General features: G+C 43.0%; 1 protein-coding gene across 5 annotated transcripts in view; it reads right to left on the reverse strand.

Annotated features, from left to right (window-relative positions):
• kcc (solute carrier family 12 member kcc) overlaps positions 1-18,158 on the reverse strand; it is a 100,647-nt gene that overhangs the window by 48,458 nt on the left and 34,031 nt on the right. For 2 of the 5 annotated variants that reach the window (XM_033329014.2, XM_033328996.2), the window contains 2 exons: positions 17,572-17,656; positions 17,206-17,483 (listed from right to left, as the gene is read on the reverse strand). The exons of the other annotated variants lie outside the window; for them this stretch is intronic. In XM_033329014.2, coding sequence (XP_033184905.1) covers positions 17,206-17,263 — 58 coding nt within the window. In that variant the 5' untranslated portion in view covers positions 17,264-17,483; positions 17,572-17,656. The remainder of the gene's footprint in view (positions 1-17,205; positions 17,484-17,571; positions 17,657-18,158) is intronic. 5 annotated transcript variants of the gene reach the window in all.

The following is an 18,158-nucleotide window of genomic DNA, read 5'->3' on the forward strand; positions in this document are numbered from 1 at the left end:
TTACGTGGAGAGCACTGTCTTTGTATCGGAATTTCGCTTTGATCTCGAAGACTTTCTTCGTTCTTCCACAAAAAGATCTCGATCGGATCGATAAACGTTAAACGTATCGACTCTTACACAGCTTACCGATCGTCGCCAAATTTCCTCGTGATTCTTACTTCTTCTCAGCGACGCTTCTCGCTCACCGTTATTCTTCTACCGCTTTTTCCATACATATCTCGTCACAACTAAGAAACGTCTTCGCAGTTGCACTAATCATCGATCTTGTCAAAATGATCGAACGAGAAAGCGGTTCGTTAAAGAGGAAAAACGACGGATAGAGAGGAAGAAGTTGACGGAGAAGGAATTAAGGTTCGAACGATCGATCGAGACAAAGTCGATAGAATTAGAAGGATTAATCGATAGAGGACTGTGGGTAGGGGCAGGGGGGTATAGTAATTTATATCGGGCTTGCACCTTAATAATGGCGTCTCCTCGATTTTGCACGACCAATCGATCATCGATAATTGGTTGCCGCTCGATCGACACCGCTCGTCTACCGACGATTAACTTTTTTATTTCTTCCGCGACCGCGTTTCTATTCGAGTTAAACGCTCGAACGGCTTCGCCTGCCGGCCTATTAACGAGAATCGAACTCAAGGCGCGCTTCCATTGTCCTCCCGTTGACGTTAAGACCGGGGAGGATCGCTGGAAAGGTCGAGGGCCTCGTAGTTCGTCAACGTCGCAGCTGCTTCAACAGTTGCACGGAAACTTGTAAGAAATGTTCAAAGAAAAAATGTTCTTCCTCTTTCTCTTTCCTTTCTAGAAAGTAATTTATAAAAGAAAAAAAAATGATACCTATAAACTGGACAGATAAGGAGATCGTTTAGAGGTTGATACACGTTCGTATTACGCTCGTTGACATTCGTTCGTGGAACCACCGGAACGTTCGACCAATTTTGACAATTCTCGATTAGGTTGACACGCGGTATCACGTATTTATCGCGTGTCAACGTTTGATGGATACGGATCTATTTTTAATACGAAACGTATCTATGCAGGACGAAAACGAATATAGAACGGATAGTTCACCTGGCCAGACGTACAGCTTTCTCACGATTCGGATATGCATATCCATATACAGGGTGGTTCACAAGTAAGGCAAACTCGACTCCAGGCGAACCATCAAATTCTTGCCACGTTAAAGTGCAATTTATGGCAGCTGGTTTCACGCGTGATAAAATTTCGTTGGTCGGCCAAAATTGTTGACGATCCTAACAAAATATTTTCTACAAATATCCGAATGGCCTGTCTGAAACAAACGGTGGTTACGAAAGTAAAGTGTCATTAAAATCAGAAGAGTCGAACGTTGATTTCTTAGAAACGTTTGACCCAGTTTTTTTCAATCGTCCAGTAGCCACGTGTATCGAGAGAACGACTCGCGGGGAGCTTACTTTTCGTCAAAGTTGTCTCGTAAGAAGGCGAATTGATTATCGATTTTCGTTTATCGAGCCTGGTCATGCGCGAATCTTCATTCGTCTTCCGTCAACGGACTTCCGGTCGAAACGCGCGTCACGTGGGCCCGATTGCCAGCTACGTTCGATTCGACGAAGCTCACCCGTGCCGTGGGATGTTCGCAAATACTCGACACATTCCAATGAGGACGCCGATTTCATTGAATCGGAGACAATGAACCGGCGCTTGATTTACCCTTCGATCTTCAAATTAAACGCCGCGTTGAGAAATTACGATGGCAGACGAAGATCGCACGAGCGTTTATCACTCGGACAATTTTAACCGTTTTAAACGAGGAAACAAATATTCAATCCTGAAATTTCACTGGATATTTTAAGGTTACCGATAAAATAGTAAAAGGAAATATACCATTGTCGATTACAGAAGTACTATAAGCATTTAAAATACCTTCGAATCCATCACGCGACTCAAACTTTCCCAATCGAGTAAAAACAATAGTTGGAAACTTGGAAGAAAATACGTGTCCCAAACACGTCGACCGCTGGTTTGAAGAAGCGCGAATGCTCATCAAGGGCCCCCTGCGACAGACAATGCTCGTTTCAACTTTGACAGTAAATCCTACATTGTTTTTCTTAACCTTCCTCGTTCCTGATGGCGTTGAAACTCGGTCGACGCTGGAAAGGGGTCGCCATTGGCCCTCAATTCCCCGCGAAAACGTCGCAACTCGCCGCGACATCAACGCCCTTCGAGAAATTTCCACCCTATCCGCGCCACGTCGATCGGAGTAAATCCACCGATGATTTCATTATTGCCGCGATTCACGCTAGCTCTGCTTCGAGGTTTGGCGATGATCGTCGAATCGACAGGAGCTATTCCCAAAGGATTTACGACTGTTTGTTTTTAGAATCGTTTGCATAGATGATAGCGAGCGTTACCGAATCATAGCTATCGAAAGTGTCGGAATATCGAAATATCATGTTCCTTCGTGCAACAGAAAGAGCGTTTAAAATCCTTGCACGCTTCTTTTCGTTGTGGAAAGTGCGCGTTTGGCGATGATAGAAAACGAATCGTAGATCCGTGAAAAGGGAAACTTGCCAGGCTGTGTACTTAATGCATAATTCATTGGCTGCTGCTTCAACTTCCATTGATTTGCCGAGGTGGCAGGGTCGCGACCGAATGAAACTGGGTTGCAAAGTCGCAGAATCGCCGAGAGCAACCGCGGCGATGATTCTCCTGTGGTCGCGCACCCACCTCCCCGGAAACAAAAACGACCGACCGCGATATATCGTGGCACTCTGAGAAGTGGCATTCGCGAAACATCTGCCGTCGCTACGAATTTAATCTTCTGTGGCTGGCAAACGTAAACGAGAAACGCTCGGGACAGTTTAAGCCCCAGCTTTACGTCTGTCTATTAACTTGTTTCCCTTTATTCTTCCTGCATCGGAGCAAAACTTCCGAAGCTAAAGTTCTCGGTCGAATTTTTCAACGGAATTTCTTTTGTATCGAGAATTTACGTTTACGGCGTATTCTGCGATGACACGGTTCGCGGATATCGCGTCGGAGACTTTGTACTTCCGCTCCATCTCACCAAAAGCTGCCATTCTTGCGTATCTGGCATACGCCCTTTGGTATCGTTCGATATTCCAGATATTTGAAGATCGCTTTCGTTCCACGACATTTACAAAATACATATTATATTTCGTTGTATCCTCGGTCGTGATTTTCTTTCTATGCTTGTAACACTTTCCTTGCTTCGCTATAACGTCATTCGTTGTTCGTTTTATTGGTGGAATATTTCTCAAGGTCCTTGCGTTGTTATTTTCACAATTGAAATCCCCTGTGAATGTCCCAAAGCTGTGTGCTCTCATCGCTGAAATTTCTTTCCGCCGTTCTAGTGCCATTTTCTCGTTTGCCGTTGGAATTTTTCCACGCCCTTGCATCTCTTTCTTTCTTTCCTTCTTCCTTATTAATGGAATTTCATTTCTAATGCTCTTGCCCTGCTTTGCTTTTTATCGCCGGAATTCCTCCATTTTCTTGGAGGATTGGCGTCCCTCGTTACTACGAAGTATCTGGCTATGACCGCTTCTCCAAATTGCGAAACACCCAGCTTCGTCGATTACAGTGTACCACGGAAAAGTATGGTCGAAGGGAAGTATCGTGTGTCGAGCGATAAATCACTTCGCGGCACTGGGATCCACGGTGCACACGAAAGTAGCTGGAACTATCAGGAGCACGCCACACGCGTGCTCGGCAATCAGTCGGTCGACAGAAATGATTCTCGAGGAAGTGACCATTAGTAACGACCGCTGGTTGACCACAAGATAGACCCATACATGGCAGGTACTTAACTAAATAATAGCTAGAAGCGTATAGAATAGGTCTGGACAGCTCGATACTTGTTGCAATCGAAGACAACCGAGTCGATTAGAATTCTAACGAAATGTGCCGTTTCTAGCCGAGCTTTCACAGAACTCGGACGTCGTCGCGATCGACGTGAATCGCAGAAAAGAGAGATTTACTGCCGAAGGAGATTTCGTATAATCTGTCGTACGATAGATCGTTTTATATCGTTCGAGTAGAATAAGAATGGCAGAGGATTAGAACGCTACCTGCAAAGGCGATCGAAAAATTTCGAAAGAATCCACAAGTCCAGCTGTGGCTACTCGTTTGCACATGAAATTATCGCGAGTCAAACGGATTTAAATCGTAACTCGTCGAAACATAGGGTTCTTGGTTAGATGCCCGTGGAGATCGGTAAACCTGCGTTCATTCGGGAACATATTAATGTCTGAAGTTATTAGATAGCGTCTGCTGGCCTGAAATACCTGTTACACGCTGTCACTTGATCACAGCGTGGTCCGCTTTGTGAGGCAAACAACGCAGATGAAAATTGATATTGAAATGAAATAGGAAAAAATTCTTCTACCGGTTACAAGAAGCGATATCATCATTTAAATTTATATTTCAAATTTTCAAATCAGATTTGAACGAACTAAGATTAGAAGGATGTAAATTTCTCTGTACCCTTCGTTTCCTATATTCTGCCAATTTCATTTCATCGACTTTCCATCTCATTTTCCCGTCGAGTATTCACTCATTTTCCACCTATGTTCCAACCGCGGCTAAAGTATTCCCCAAGGTCGTTTCGCTCAGCTAATCAGAGCATTCTTCCGAGGCACGAGAGCGGAGAGTACAGAGACAATCGCGAAACGCGGCGTCTTTAAGAGCGCGTCGTGCACCACCCTTGTTCTCCGCACCCTTTTGATTCCTGCGAGAACAGTAAGGCTAACGAGTAGCGCTCTTGAGGCCGAGCTAACTCGTTATCCCTTCAACGTGACAACTTTCGGTGACACAGGCGACACGATATAAATGAGAATAAAAAGATCTCGGCGAAGAGGATTCTTTTTCAGCAACGAGACGTGAAACGAGAACGTTGCGTTTTCTTTCAGACGGACTTTTAATTTACGATTATCGAGAATCGAGGAAAGGAAAATTTTGCAAATTTTCCCAACAAAACGATCGAGCCTGGGGAATTTCGGTATTTTTTTAATTGACAAACATGCTTCCGATTCAAATCTCAGCTTGTAAATTATACTTACGAAACTCCGGCTGACAGAAGATCGCTTAGTTGCCAGCCCAATAGCATCACGCGATACATGAAAGTGAAATTATAGTGAATTATAGTGATAGTGAAATTATAATATCTGAGGATCCAACAGACCGAGGTACAAATTACTAAACGCGCACCGATCGCGAAAACGCAGTTTAAAAGTAGAGATTTAGAGGTTGACAGATTTAGAGGTAACGATCAAAGTGTTTTCCAAATTTTTCTAAGACCAACCACGGTTTACCATAGACAAAATTACGCGCACAAAGCGAACCCGAGAAGAAAGAAAAATGGAGATAAAAAGTAACAAGAGCAGGTGCGACCGACATCGGTACAAGATCTGTACGTAGCTCTATCGATCGACGGTCGTCAATTAGACGCGCAATGGAAAATTGGTTAAGAATAGCCTGACAATGGAGGAGAATAGCACGAGGACGAGGGAAACGTGGAAACGGGAAAGCAAATGCGCGGAGAAAGATGGAAGAAAAAGGAGGTGAACAAAGAGAAAGTCGACGCTCGAAGAGCTCGTCCGCGCGAAGAAAAGCTGCACGCTTATAAATAGCTCATTAACAGAAAAGCGAGCTATTACCGCACCGAGCCGGTATCACGATTACGCACACGTCGTTGTAAAAACGGTTCGTCGTGCTTTGAAGGATAGATGATTCACCGGAAGAGTACAATGGAGAAGAGCAACAATGGAAATTTTTAGAGAGCAATTTAAAAAATTCACCGCGTTCTTTTGCCGAGATCGGCCGGATAAATCGGATACGCGAGGAGAAATTGAAGCAACAATTATCGGAAAATGTATTTCGATGGAAAGGACCGTATCTAGCTTCGACGAAAGCGAAATCCCACGTGAATCTTTTATCGTTCTTTTTAATAAACTTCTTTCTAAGTATTCTGTTGTTTGCTATTTCCGTGGTTCTTACTTTATCACCTTTTTATTACCTTCTTTCCTTTAACTTTTATCTTTATCCCTCTCCTTAATCCGTTTAACCTCTTTTTGCGTATTTATGTAAACATGACAGATCCATAGGTGGAATAAATAAATAAATCCTCCAATTTATCTTCATAAACAGCGTTTCTCCTCGTTAGAAATTCTTGTCACCGTTAGCATCTTCGATAGCCACTTCGCACGATATGCCCTTCGATCGAAGGCTTTTTACGACACTCTTGAAAATTCGCTCTCGATCGAGAGAAGGTTCTGCCAGTGTCGTGGATCGAGAGAAAATATTCCGAAGCGTTGAACGAACTTCCGGTTCAACGATCCCCGTTAATCGGTTATTATTGAAAAAAAATCCGGCTGACCCCGGGAAACTCTGTCCATGAATCTGTTTGGCGGAAAGTTAGAGAGACAAGGGGTGGAAAGTGTCGCTAAAGTGCACTCCAGCCAAGACTCGCGACTATAACGTAGCAAAACGAGGAAGAAATTGGATTCGAAAGGAGATGGTGGAGATTGCCTTCTAGATTTCTTTGCCTGTTCTCTTTTTTTCCTCCTCTTCTCACCCTCTTCTCGTATCTTCCCTTATTCGCCTCGCGGTTGATCGAAATTTCCGCTTGATTCGCAAGCATTTTCCTCGTACGCGCCATCCTCCACCGAAATTACTCTGATCTCGAGACCGAATTTTCGATCAACAAGCGTACATTTTACGAAATCACTTGAAATTTCGCTTGGCGGCAGATATTTTCCGAGTACCATTACACGTAGATTATTACAGATTCTACCAAGTTGCAAAGATTCGGCTATATCCTCTATAGTTTCGTATTGGACACTGGTTTCTAGAAAGAAGCGTTGTAATGGCGTGACATCAGGTTTCAAGCGGAAATAATTCGTCGTTACTTGGAACCACGAGATCGAGCAAACCAGTGGCGGACAACTTGCGTACGGGGGAAATTAATTAGCCCGAAAATTAGTTCTAGAGCCATTGGATACAATGAGCCAAGCGCAACGAGGCCGCCATAAATTACTGGAGCGCGTGCTAAAGAGAAGCGACTTCGGCTCCTATAAACTATGCAACGTCATCAAACGCGTGTAAACAGGATTTACTAAAATTCCAACGCGAATCTATGCTCTACAATTAACTACACAATTCAATGAACCACGTTATCTCGCGTAACGTCGTCATACTACGCAGGCATTACGCTATCGTTGGAATATACCTGCAGAATACAAGGAGAATCGAGGTATCTGGAAAATATCCGACGAGCGAAAAATACTGGAATATTTCACGATTGCCGTATATTGGAACCTGATTGGTTCAATTTGTCAATTTGTTGGCCCGACGAGACCGAAATAACCAATCCCTTGCAACCTGGTGAATGCTGCCCCGGATATTGCCGTGATAATGGAACAGATCTTCGCCGAATTCTCATGGAAAACTTAGAACCTTGAACTACTTTTACCTCGAAGCAACTTATACGCGGTGAAACGTCTGCAAACTGTTCTCCAATCGTACGGCCCTGAATTGATTTCTAGTCGTTAATATAATTATTGAATTGATAACTATTCGTTAATATAATTATTCCGATAACGTTTCATCGTGACGCTATTAATCACTGAAGCGATATTACTAAGGTGACGAAGCGTTTACCGTTTATACTTTTTCATCGGATACGAATGATTTATCGAGAAAGTTTCCCAAGGGAAGAACGCGACGTGGGAATACCATTTACGGCAGGGAAAAATTGTTTTTCATGTTCAAAGAGTCGATTCGTAAATTCGTACGAATGGTACACGGTTTATTGCGTATAGTTCTTGAAACTAAATGATAAATGAACAACGATCTCGCGATCGTTTCCATACTTCCACAGCCAATTTCCTCGGGGTAAAAGTAAAAAAACTGTACAACTATCGAAAAGGAATGATTACATTGGCATGGAAGGAGCAGATAAATCGATAGATTGCAAAGAAGGAAACACGAAGTACGAGATGATAAAATCGTACAGTCTATTTACGAATCGTCGATATCCTGCAAGGATGTTCGTTCGCAACCGTTTCCGGACAGATCGAGAGATCGAAGAGGCCGTTTTAAAGGGTATATCGAGCTAATTCGTGGCCTCGTGCTGGCACAAGGTCAGGAAAATCAATAGAACACAAACAACGGTGTAACGATGCCGCGGTCTGATAGCGGCCGTGGCATGGCGGCACGACATTCCATTTTGCGGCTTATCGCGTGAGTTCCGTAAGGTCAGTGACAAAACGAGCCGTGTACCTGTTACCACGATGCAAAGCTTTTTCCTTGAGATTCGCATAAATCGTCCACTTCCATCCCGTCGGTCGTCCACTTTTACGAGACGTACTTTGGAGACATAACGCGTCGTTGCAAGAAAACGAATATCAAGTAGAGAATACCGGGATGTCAAGGGGAACGAAAGCTTTTCGTACAAGTAGAAGACGAGATGTCACGCGAACCGATTTTCATGGACCCAATTTATTTGCGCATCCTTTCGTTGCATCGCTTCACGTTACACGTCACATATTTCGTGACTATGTGTTATTTCTTCTTTCTTCGTGTTCTTTATTTTCTCTACGGTAAATAGTCGTTGTTCTGTCTCATTTATTTCATCGCGGAAGGAACAGCGGCGCGATAGAGCCTGTTTTACGAGACTCGTTCTTCTCTCGATCAGAACAATATTTTTCTCTCTTCGTGAAAGCAATCTCGATGCAACGATTCGTAAAAGAAATAGATACTTTAATGTCGATGAATCGTACGAGATATTCTTTACATCGTTTCATACCGGTTTACGTACGAACCACGTACACACTGATATTCGCGTAAAATTTGATCGATACAACCTACGTCATCCACGTATCAGTCGTAATCTGAACAGTATTAAACTTTTGCGTGTATTGTCCCGTGATGTAACCAATTTCAGTACATAGGTATTATCGGATAGAGAACAAGCGTATCAGAGTCAAATACAGTGGAAGCCAAGGTGTCGAATAAATAAATTCGGGTCGCGATATATTGGATTGGCAACTGAGTGATTGCGGATTTTTTCATTAGATGGTATTGACAAAATCCGCGATCACTTAGTTGCCGACCCAATATTTTATTTCGGTGACTAATTTCTCCGGAAATATTCGTGGATGCGCCGAACACCTCGATGAAATAATCCAAGCGAATAATACAAAGCGAACGTTAATTGTTACTCGAGAAACTGTTTCAATTTGCGAGATCTCTAAAACTTCTAGATCTTCCTAGTTTACTTGTAAGTCACTGTATGAAGTTCTTCGTGCGACTGTCGAAGATTAATTAGCTTTTCTCTGCCTTTGTATATTTACTTAATGCAGAAACGCGATAACCACGAACTTGTAAACGAGCGAAAAATGCGACCAGACGATTCCACGAACGAGCGAATGAATAATTCCTCGAGACAGTTTAATAAATTTTAGATCAGCTAAAGACCGGCAGACGAGTCTGTTAGAGCAATGACAGCGCAACTTGATCGATGACGTTCCTTATCGTTGGCTGTTTAAAGGTTAATGCGAGAGAAGTAATAGATCGGTCACGCGACGATTAGCTCGTGAAACAAACAGTACGAGAAACTGTCTCTTATGATTAATATACCTCTACATCTGGAGCTCAACTTTCCCAGTACTTGTTTGAAAAGTTGAATATTTCAGTCGCTCCAAGATAGTCCAATTTCATTTGCAAATGTCTCCGAACCAATTGTCCACGAACGGTCACGGTCATCTCGTTATATGCGACGATAGAAAGTTTCGTCGACGAACCGTTTCCTCGGGACGAGATCGTCCCCGCTCGCTTTCACGGAATTTAATTTCGTCGTTTTATCCCGATGACAACAGGCCGTTTCGATGACAGCGTAAAACGGCTGCGAAAGTGTTCTCGCTCGGCGGAATCGCGACAACTCTGCCGTGAAATTCCGACCATTTGCCAAATACTTGCAGCATTCCTGATCTCCTCGACAGACTGCTGCCAACGGATGTCAAGGAGCTCGTTTAAAGACAGATCGCCATAGAAATCGCTAGTTCCTTTGAAACTTTCAAAGCTGCTAGATAATTCTTCCTTTTCCCTTCTCGCGGAGAAAGTCTTTGCGGAACAATTTAGTACTATCGTCCTCCTTTGGCGCCACGTTCCGAGGAATTATTGGAAAAGGAGAATTTCTTCAGTCAGATCGCCATTTCAGTGTCAATAACTATTTCTTCATATCCTACCTCGAACGAATCTCCAAGAATCTCCAAGAAATCTCTAGTTTCGTTCATCGTCGAACGAAACTCGATTCGTTTTCATTGCCTCGTAATAGCCTAATACATCATAGTGGCCGTTTATTGGATCGCAAATGTCCACGCGCACGGCGTTAGGTTTCGACTGCTCCACGTTATATAATTGGTAGGATCGCATTCGCGGTTCACCGTCGATCGCAGCTGGCCACCGTAACTGTGATTAATTAATTCGAGCCTCGCTCGTCAATGTTTATTGCCTCGTTTCCCGCCATACTCTCTCGTGCTGGATTTCTACGAGACCGGTATCAAAGCGACCGCCGATCAAATTCAATTCTCCGTTTGATCTTTCCAACTCTGGGCTACCTGTGCCACGTTTCCGTGAACGCGTCTCGCAGGTAATTACAGGTCGCAAGCTGAATCTAATCAATTTGCCAACTGTTCAGGTTGTTATATAAAATGGCACACGCGGTTTCAAGGGGACATTAACGCGGACGACAAAGGATCTTCGCCCGATTAAAGATGGAAAATACAGGACGAGTTGTACGGCTTGTAATAATTACGCGGAGTCAGAAATTGGCTCTTTGTTGACATTATTAATGTTTCCAGCGTTTTGATAGCGATTTAACCCGCGCGACGTTCTGTGGTTTTAGCGAATGGAACGCCAGAACGTTGAAAATGGACTAATTGGTTTAAAAGACCGATTGGTTCATTCGCTCGCGTTACAGTGAACATCGAATTAGGGTATTATGGAAACTTGTTTGGAAAAATGTTACCAACTGAAACGGAGATAATTTCAATAGAAGGTATTTGTAAAGCCCATTAGTGGCGTTGTACAATGCTTTCTTCGATCGTAATTAAGCTATTAATAAACTGCGAGATATATAAATCGCGTTATATATTGTAATAGAATTTGACAAACGTGCAGAACGTAAATATTCTGACGGGCCGAATCGAATATCGATGCGTTTCAAGCTGCTTCGAGGGCCGATATAATCGCGACACGGGAATCATTCGCTCGCTACGTCAGCTGCAACTATCGATTGCAGTCGAATTTAATTAATTTGCCAGCCACTTATCGCGACATCGACGAAATACACGTGCGATGTCGATCGTTTATGACTGTTCATTAATCTAGCGCGCTACGTTGATCGCCGTGGAACACGTTTTATCCCTAAAAACTTGGCTGGTCAGCTTTTTAAAAACGACGTTCGCATTGTGACTTAAATTTCAAAATATTGCCTTCGTTATTACCTCAAATGGTAATCAATCGTAAGCAAATCGTAGTCTATTCTCGATTCCTGTGCTCTTTAAAATCTAAATTTGACGAAGTACTTTCCAACCTTTCACGTTTATCAGAATTTTTCATATTGTTGAGATTGACTGATGGGAAAACGAGTGGATGAATTTGTAATAGAAAAATATATTTAAATAAATAAAGGCATATAAGTGTAAGTTTATGCCGATCCAGATCCTTACTCTCTTAGTGTTACAATACAATAGAATCGATAGAGAGCACGTTCATATATTTACAGCAAAAGGAAATTACTAAAAAAGTTAACCCTATGGCTGTAGTTAAAAGCTACAAGGAACATAAATAGAAATCTATTTATTAGTTTCTTTGTTCCTAGACCTTGTAACCCAAATTATAATTTATATTCGAGGGCACAATGATATGGACCTCTCCTTATTTAGAATATCTTTGTTTCACTAAATTTGATTTTCTGCGTAATAGCGGTCTCCAGGACACGGATATAATTACATAAATAAAAATATAGAGTTTTTCTTGAAGTAATTACTTCAACACAAATAAAATCTAATATAATATAAAACAACGAATTAATTAATTAATAAAAAATTGCATTACGAAGAAACGAAGAAACGAAGAAAATTTACATCTTCCTATTTTAATTATTCCCATTCGCGAATCCCCGTGTAAACAACTTTCCATGCAATTGCCAGTCGTCGACGTTTACGTTTGGCAAAATGCAACCAACGACTCAACGGGACGTAGATTCGTGTTTGCACGAGGTGAAGCTGCATCGACGGCGCAGCGGAATGCGCAACGTTTCGTGGACTTGTTAGGCTAATGGAGGACTGAAAATTCAAAGGCAAATACCTGCGCGGGAATTTACGTCCAGCAAAGGCGATTAAGTAAATCGAGTTTCGAATTGAATGGTGGCGACGAATCGATTGTACCAAATTATTCCCGATTGTTCGTCCATGCTCGATATCATATTCCATGTAAATTGATTCCGGTAAATAATATCATCCTTCGTTCTCATAATTAGGCAATTAAAATATATTATCCTACTACTTTGTTTAAAATGGAATATCGACGATCAATGAATTCAAATTTGAAAGCACATTCTCAATAGAATCTTGAGATTCTTGCGAGTGAAATAAGGAAAAATGAGAATAAGAGGAAGAGAGGCAGAGAGAGAGAGAGGAGAGGGACAAGAAGAAAAGGCAAACAGAATGAAGGTAGAAATGAAGGCGGAGAAAGGGGAAAGTTTCAGTCGTTAACGAACGACCCACTCAGAATCGGGTATATTTCAGCGAACCGCTTCGAAAAGGCTGCCGGTGACACTTGAAATCTCGGCCTCATTATATCGCGGTTTCACAAACGTCACTTCATCAACGTGCCTCGTTGGCTCAGTCTAAAAACTAGGTTGTCGTAAGCCACAGACCAGTCACGGGGGTGCAAAACAGCGAAATGACGAATATCCGCGCGAGCAAGAGCTTGCGTATTTTTATTTGTTCGCGAACGATATTCTATTCGTACATTTAAGCTATTAAAATCAATTCTACATACTGGAAAAAAAAATAAGGCTGTATCGTTAACTGTATCGTTAATATATTTTTATAGATACAGCGTAGAATGGACGTCGAATTTAATATCGGACGAGAATGTTTCAATTTTTAAATCTTCCAGAGGACCTAATAACATTTAAGAATAGTACCAGTCGAAGCATTCGACGCAACAAGCTACAAAGTCGGAGCTTGCGTTTGATATTAAAAGCTTCCCTTGGCATACACCATCGACGTCACTTTACGCGTGGCTTTGTTCCGGTTGCGGAAAAAGTGGGTTACGAACATAACAGAAAAATTGTCCGCAGGGATACAGGCAGGGGTTGAAAATATGAGAAACACGGAACGAAAGAGGGACAACGGATCGTAGTTCCCTCGTGTCATATTGTCGTTGTTCCCTCGTCGGTCGTTTACAGGACATTCCTACATTTTGCCGTTTAAACGAGTCGAATTAAGAGTCCAGCGACCAGAAATCCTGCAGCGTCGATCTTTACGGTCTCTGTCTTTACAGAGGTTTAACGTTCCAGCGTGAAATTTGATGTTCACATCTCGCGAATCTCCACTCGATCTACTGCGTAGTCAATGGGAAAAAGCAGGGCGCAAACGAACCGAAGATCGAAGACTGCAGTGCCGGACTCGAATGTTTTCGCCATCGAGTGGTACGTATTTCATATTTTTCCTTTCACAGACAGAGTAATACTTTTATTATATTAGAATTATCTTCAAAACTCCCATTGTATACTCCCATTGACCTTGATTTTAACATATTCTCTATTGTACCATAAACTTTCGAAGTAAACGCAAAGGGAACGACTGGAAGGTGGAATCGAGACAAAAATAGAAGGAAATCGTTGTGCGGGAAATCAGGAACTGACGGGTGTATTACCAGCCGCGGCACGTTACGCGGCGAGTGTCAGAGATTAACTGTCCCGCAACCGTAACATCTATTGTTCCGGCGTGCATTCGAAACGAGAAGTCGAACAACACGGAACAGCGGCGTATGCGACATCGGGAAACGAGGGGGTTTGGGATTACCAATAAGGTACGACCGGTTTCGTTCGAGAAACGCGCAACACGTGGCACCGAGCATCGTCGAAACGAAATCCGACGACAATCGCGGCTCGTTTAAGCATTAATGCCACCCTCGACATCCGCGGCTCAAAGAAATCACGATGTCTTTGTCCCTGATCATCGTTTAAACTGAAACGCTGGAATAAAGTGGTGTTTTGGCGAGCAATTTGCCCTTCGACTATCGGCTGTTTGATGAAGATGTTCCAATATTGGAATATTTCGAAACAGGGGAATGAGATCGGAGAGCGTCGACGTTAAGGAAGTTTCAGATTTAAGAGACAGTTGCGCGGTCGAACGTGAAGTGAAGTTTTTAATGAGGATAATTTCCTCGAGAAAAGAGGGGAATTAATAAGAAGTTCGTGTCGATGGAAGGACTACGATAAAGGAATTAACACTGTGGCAAATAAGCTATCGACTTTACCTGCCAGTCCATGTATACCGGGAGTAATTTAGAAAAATCTTCTCTATTTTCTTCTCTCAAGTTTCCTTTTTTATTTTTACCTCTCTTCCTAGATAACTTTAGTTTCTTGTTCCATGGTTTCTACTTTTATCTGCTATTGTCCTTGTCTCGGACACCCTATCGAAGATCAGCGATTTTGCAAGAGCCCATGGGCGCGTAATTCAAATTTTCCTGGCCATTTCCTCCGTCGTGACGAAAAGCAGCACGATCACTCCATTACTTCCGCCAAGTTCCGTATCTCATCGATTCGTCCTTCGAATGAAACTTCGCTATAGCTCGTAAAAGGTGTTCGTCTATCGGTCATTAATGTGGTTGGCGAAGCTTTAAAGATTAACGATCGACCGATTTAACTTAGCTCGGGTTACTTACGGCCGGGAAAACGTATCTCTCTTCTACTGGATGGTTTAAAATACGCCGTTTTCTACGCTCTCTAGATATCAGCTGGCGTGTAAATCACCAGGACACTCGAGAAACCGCTTCCAACGAAACGATATCGTTTAAAGGAAAACGAAATTCGAGCGCTCCGCGTACGATACGTTTAATCTCGATTGCTTTCTAGTGACGTGTAATTTCAAATATTTCATTTCTTTTGATCTAATTCTCTCCTTCTTCTCGATGTTCGGATATTGGAATCTGTGGGTGAAAGTCCTAAAGCTTGAAAGAGTCGTCGTTGCTACCTTTATTTCTTAAAACCGATAGCATACCAGATAGAAGCATATCTTTCGGAAAAGATATAACCCACTTCCTCAAACTTTAAGCTACCATTTCCGAGAACTCCAAGAGTCATAAATGTCAGGAAGAAACCTCGTTAACTAACCCAGAACCTACCATATTTACCAAACTGCTTAAACATTCGCGAGCTTTATCATTTTCCCAAGTTTTCCACGGACCGCGTAATTTTAAATCTCGTAGCCTAAATCCTGGGCAAACCTGGAATCCGCGAATCGAACGTCAGGATATACGACGATTTGGCGTATCGATTATCTCGTGTCAAACCTTCTTACACCGACTTTCTGTCACTGGTCGAGGCAAAAACATCGTTTTACCACTATCTATTCTCTCTCTGTTGGAAGTTTCTAGGAAAACGCGACGCGTTTTCGCTTCAAGACGAGTTTCACGAGCTACCGTTATTATCATGGACACGTTGGGCGCAAGTAATCCAAAGAGGATTTCTGTAAAAGCAGCTCGCCATTGTTCCTGGCCGTACACTGGCAGAAACAATGCGCGAGATTATCGAGAAGAGGATAATCCCGAATTTCATTAGCGCCCAGTGGAAATCCTCGTTAAATTTACGTTGTTTTTATCCGATGACGAACGCGAACGCTCGAGCGTACAAGTTGACAGAAACAAAAGGGGAAAATAGGTTCGTAAACGTTTCTATTCGACGGAGCTAAGGGATGTTTCGAGCAATTTCACTGTATACGAATTTTTATACGAAAACACCCACACATCCGTAACAGAGGATAAATCGTCGAAAGCCAATCCGTTAAGCTTATCGGTAGGGGATTGGTCGGTTGGCTTGTAGCGTTTTCATACAGGCGAACTGGCAGCTTTGCCAGAGGAACGTCCAACGCGAGAAATCGTAAAGGAGCTGCTTTCACGATGGAAATTTACGAGTAACAGAACGACGTTAACTTCGCCGCGGGACGTATCGGCGAGAGATGTTGCGCGTGCCAGTAGAATAAGCGATTAATTATCGGACCAGGAATTCTTACGTAGAGTAAGAAAATCGTGGTCAGACTGAAAATTTCTTTCGACCAGGGTAGACGAAATATAAAATTCACGTCGCGATTGTAAGCTAAAAACGAAAAAACAGCGCCTCTGTTCGTACACGTCTGTAGCGTGAGACACAAATAGTCTGAGCTACAAATGTTCGATGGAAAACGAAGACGAATTTTGAAAAGGCTGTAGGAAAATGTAGAATGAACGAGACTCTCGATATAAAAATGGAGCAGTATGATTTTCTTCGTTACTCGTGAATAGGCGAGAGTTTTTTGGCGCCGCGTTGGCACGAGTGGCTCGCGTCGACGCGCTCACGACAGAAAATTCCGCGGAAAACGCTGATTCTCATGCCAGCTACACGTTGCAACTTCTCGTTTTCAAAGCAACGCTTTAGATAGAAAACCACGATATTCCGAGCAAACGCGAACTTTCGCGAAATAAACGTCACGAATTGGCAGCCACGCGGAGAGAGAACTTCTAAAATTCGTGTATCGTTTCTGTTATCGGTTAAAATAACCATACCGTCTGCGTTCGCACGGTCATCCTAACTATCGAAAAACAGCAAGAGTGCTCGGAACGATCTTTAAATTAAAAATTCCAACAATTTGATAATCCAACAAAAATCCATCGAAATAAAACATCTAAATTTCTCTGCGCTGTTATTTTATTATACACCCAAACCAAAAATGAAACGAAAGATCGTAACAAAAGACAGGCAGAAACTTCGGTGACGCGGATCTAGGCCGATCGATCGGTCGATAACGATCGGCCTAATATCATTTCCTCTGTTGGAAGAGCGGAACATCCGCCAGGGGACAATGGGACGTCTGTCCGTAGCTCCGATCGCACAATCGAGCCGGCGACAATGAGAAAAAGACTAAACGCGGTACTTGCCTTCGACGAGCTGCTCCTTCTTCACCAAGATCAGAGGAATAGCTCCGGAGTTGCTCATAGTCCCCTACTCCGATTCGCTTATCGAGTCCTCTTCCGTTCACCGGTTCTTCGCTTTTCACCCGCGCGACACCAACCTCGATAACATCCAACCCCGCACTTGTGCCGATTTATCGTCACGACAGTTGCTATTCCCGCGCTCGATGCTGTAACACCGTGTCCACGCGACAACTCGCCGATCCTCTCCGCTGCTTCTTTCACGATGGCTTCTCCACGATCGACTGATACAAACGTCGAACCGAGAATTAATTACGAAATTGTTTGGTCATCGCGACGATAACAGGCTCGATACATGATTAGATAAATTACCTGTTTGTCACTTTGTCCGTAGAGATCAATGGTTTTTCTTTGTTGACTGATCACACGATCGTTGATGGAGGCTCGACGGTATTATCTGAAAAAGTTTCGCTGGCCCATCGTGTGTTTCCTACGCGGTTCTATGTATTCTGTTCGAAACTCTCTTCGGATAAAATCGAGGGCACGAAGCGTAAATGCAAAGAAAACTTTGTTTGTTGTTCGTGTGTTTCACGATGGTCGTTCGATCGAGCTTTGCTTCTTCGGGATACGGTGGCGCAACAACGACTCCAACAAAAACGTCATGGGTTTCGCAGAGGCGCAAGATCCTCGTACGAATCTTTCCGATGCACACACGAGTGCTACGCGAACAACACGAATCAGCGTGGCACACACCAACTACGATTCTTTCTTCTAATCGTCGATCGTTGATAATCGTATTCGCGAAAGAAATCCAGCGAAACGATGGAACAGAGGGTAGCATAGAAGAGCAGGGGTTCAAACAATGAAAACTTCTGCTTTTATATTCCCTGGGAATTGTTCGATCGACCTGTTCCAAGGGTGAAACACGGAAGGGGCGTTCCCAAGCAAGTTGAATGGAT

This window comes from Bombus vancouverensis, chromosome 14 (genome assembly GCF_051014615.1).
Source record: "Bombus vancouverensis nearcticus chromosome 14, iyBomVanc1_principal, whole genome shotgun sequence".
Taxonomy (NCBI): Eukaryota; Metazoa; Arthropoda; class Insecta; order Hymenoptera; family Apidae; genus Bombus; species Bombus vancouverensis.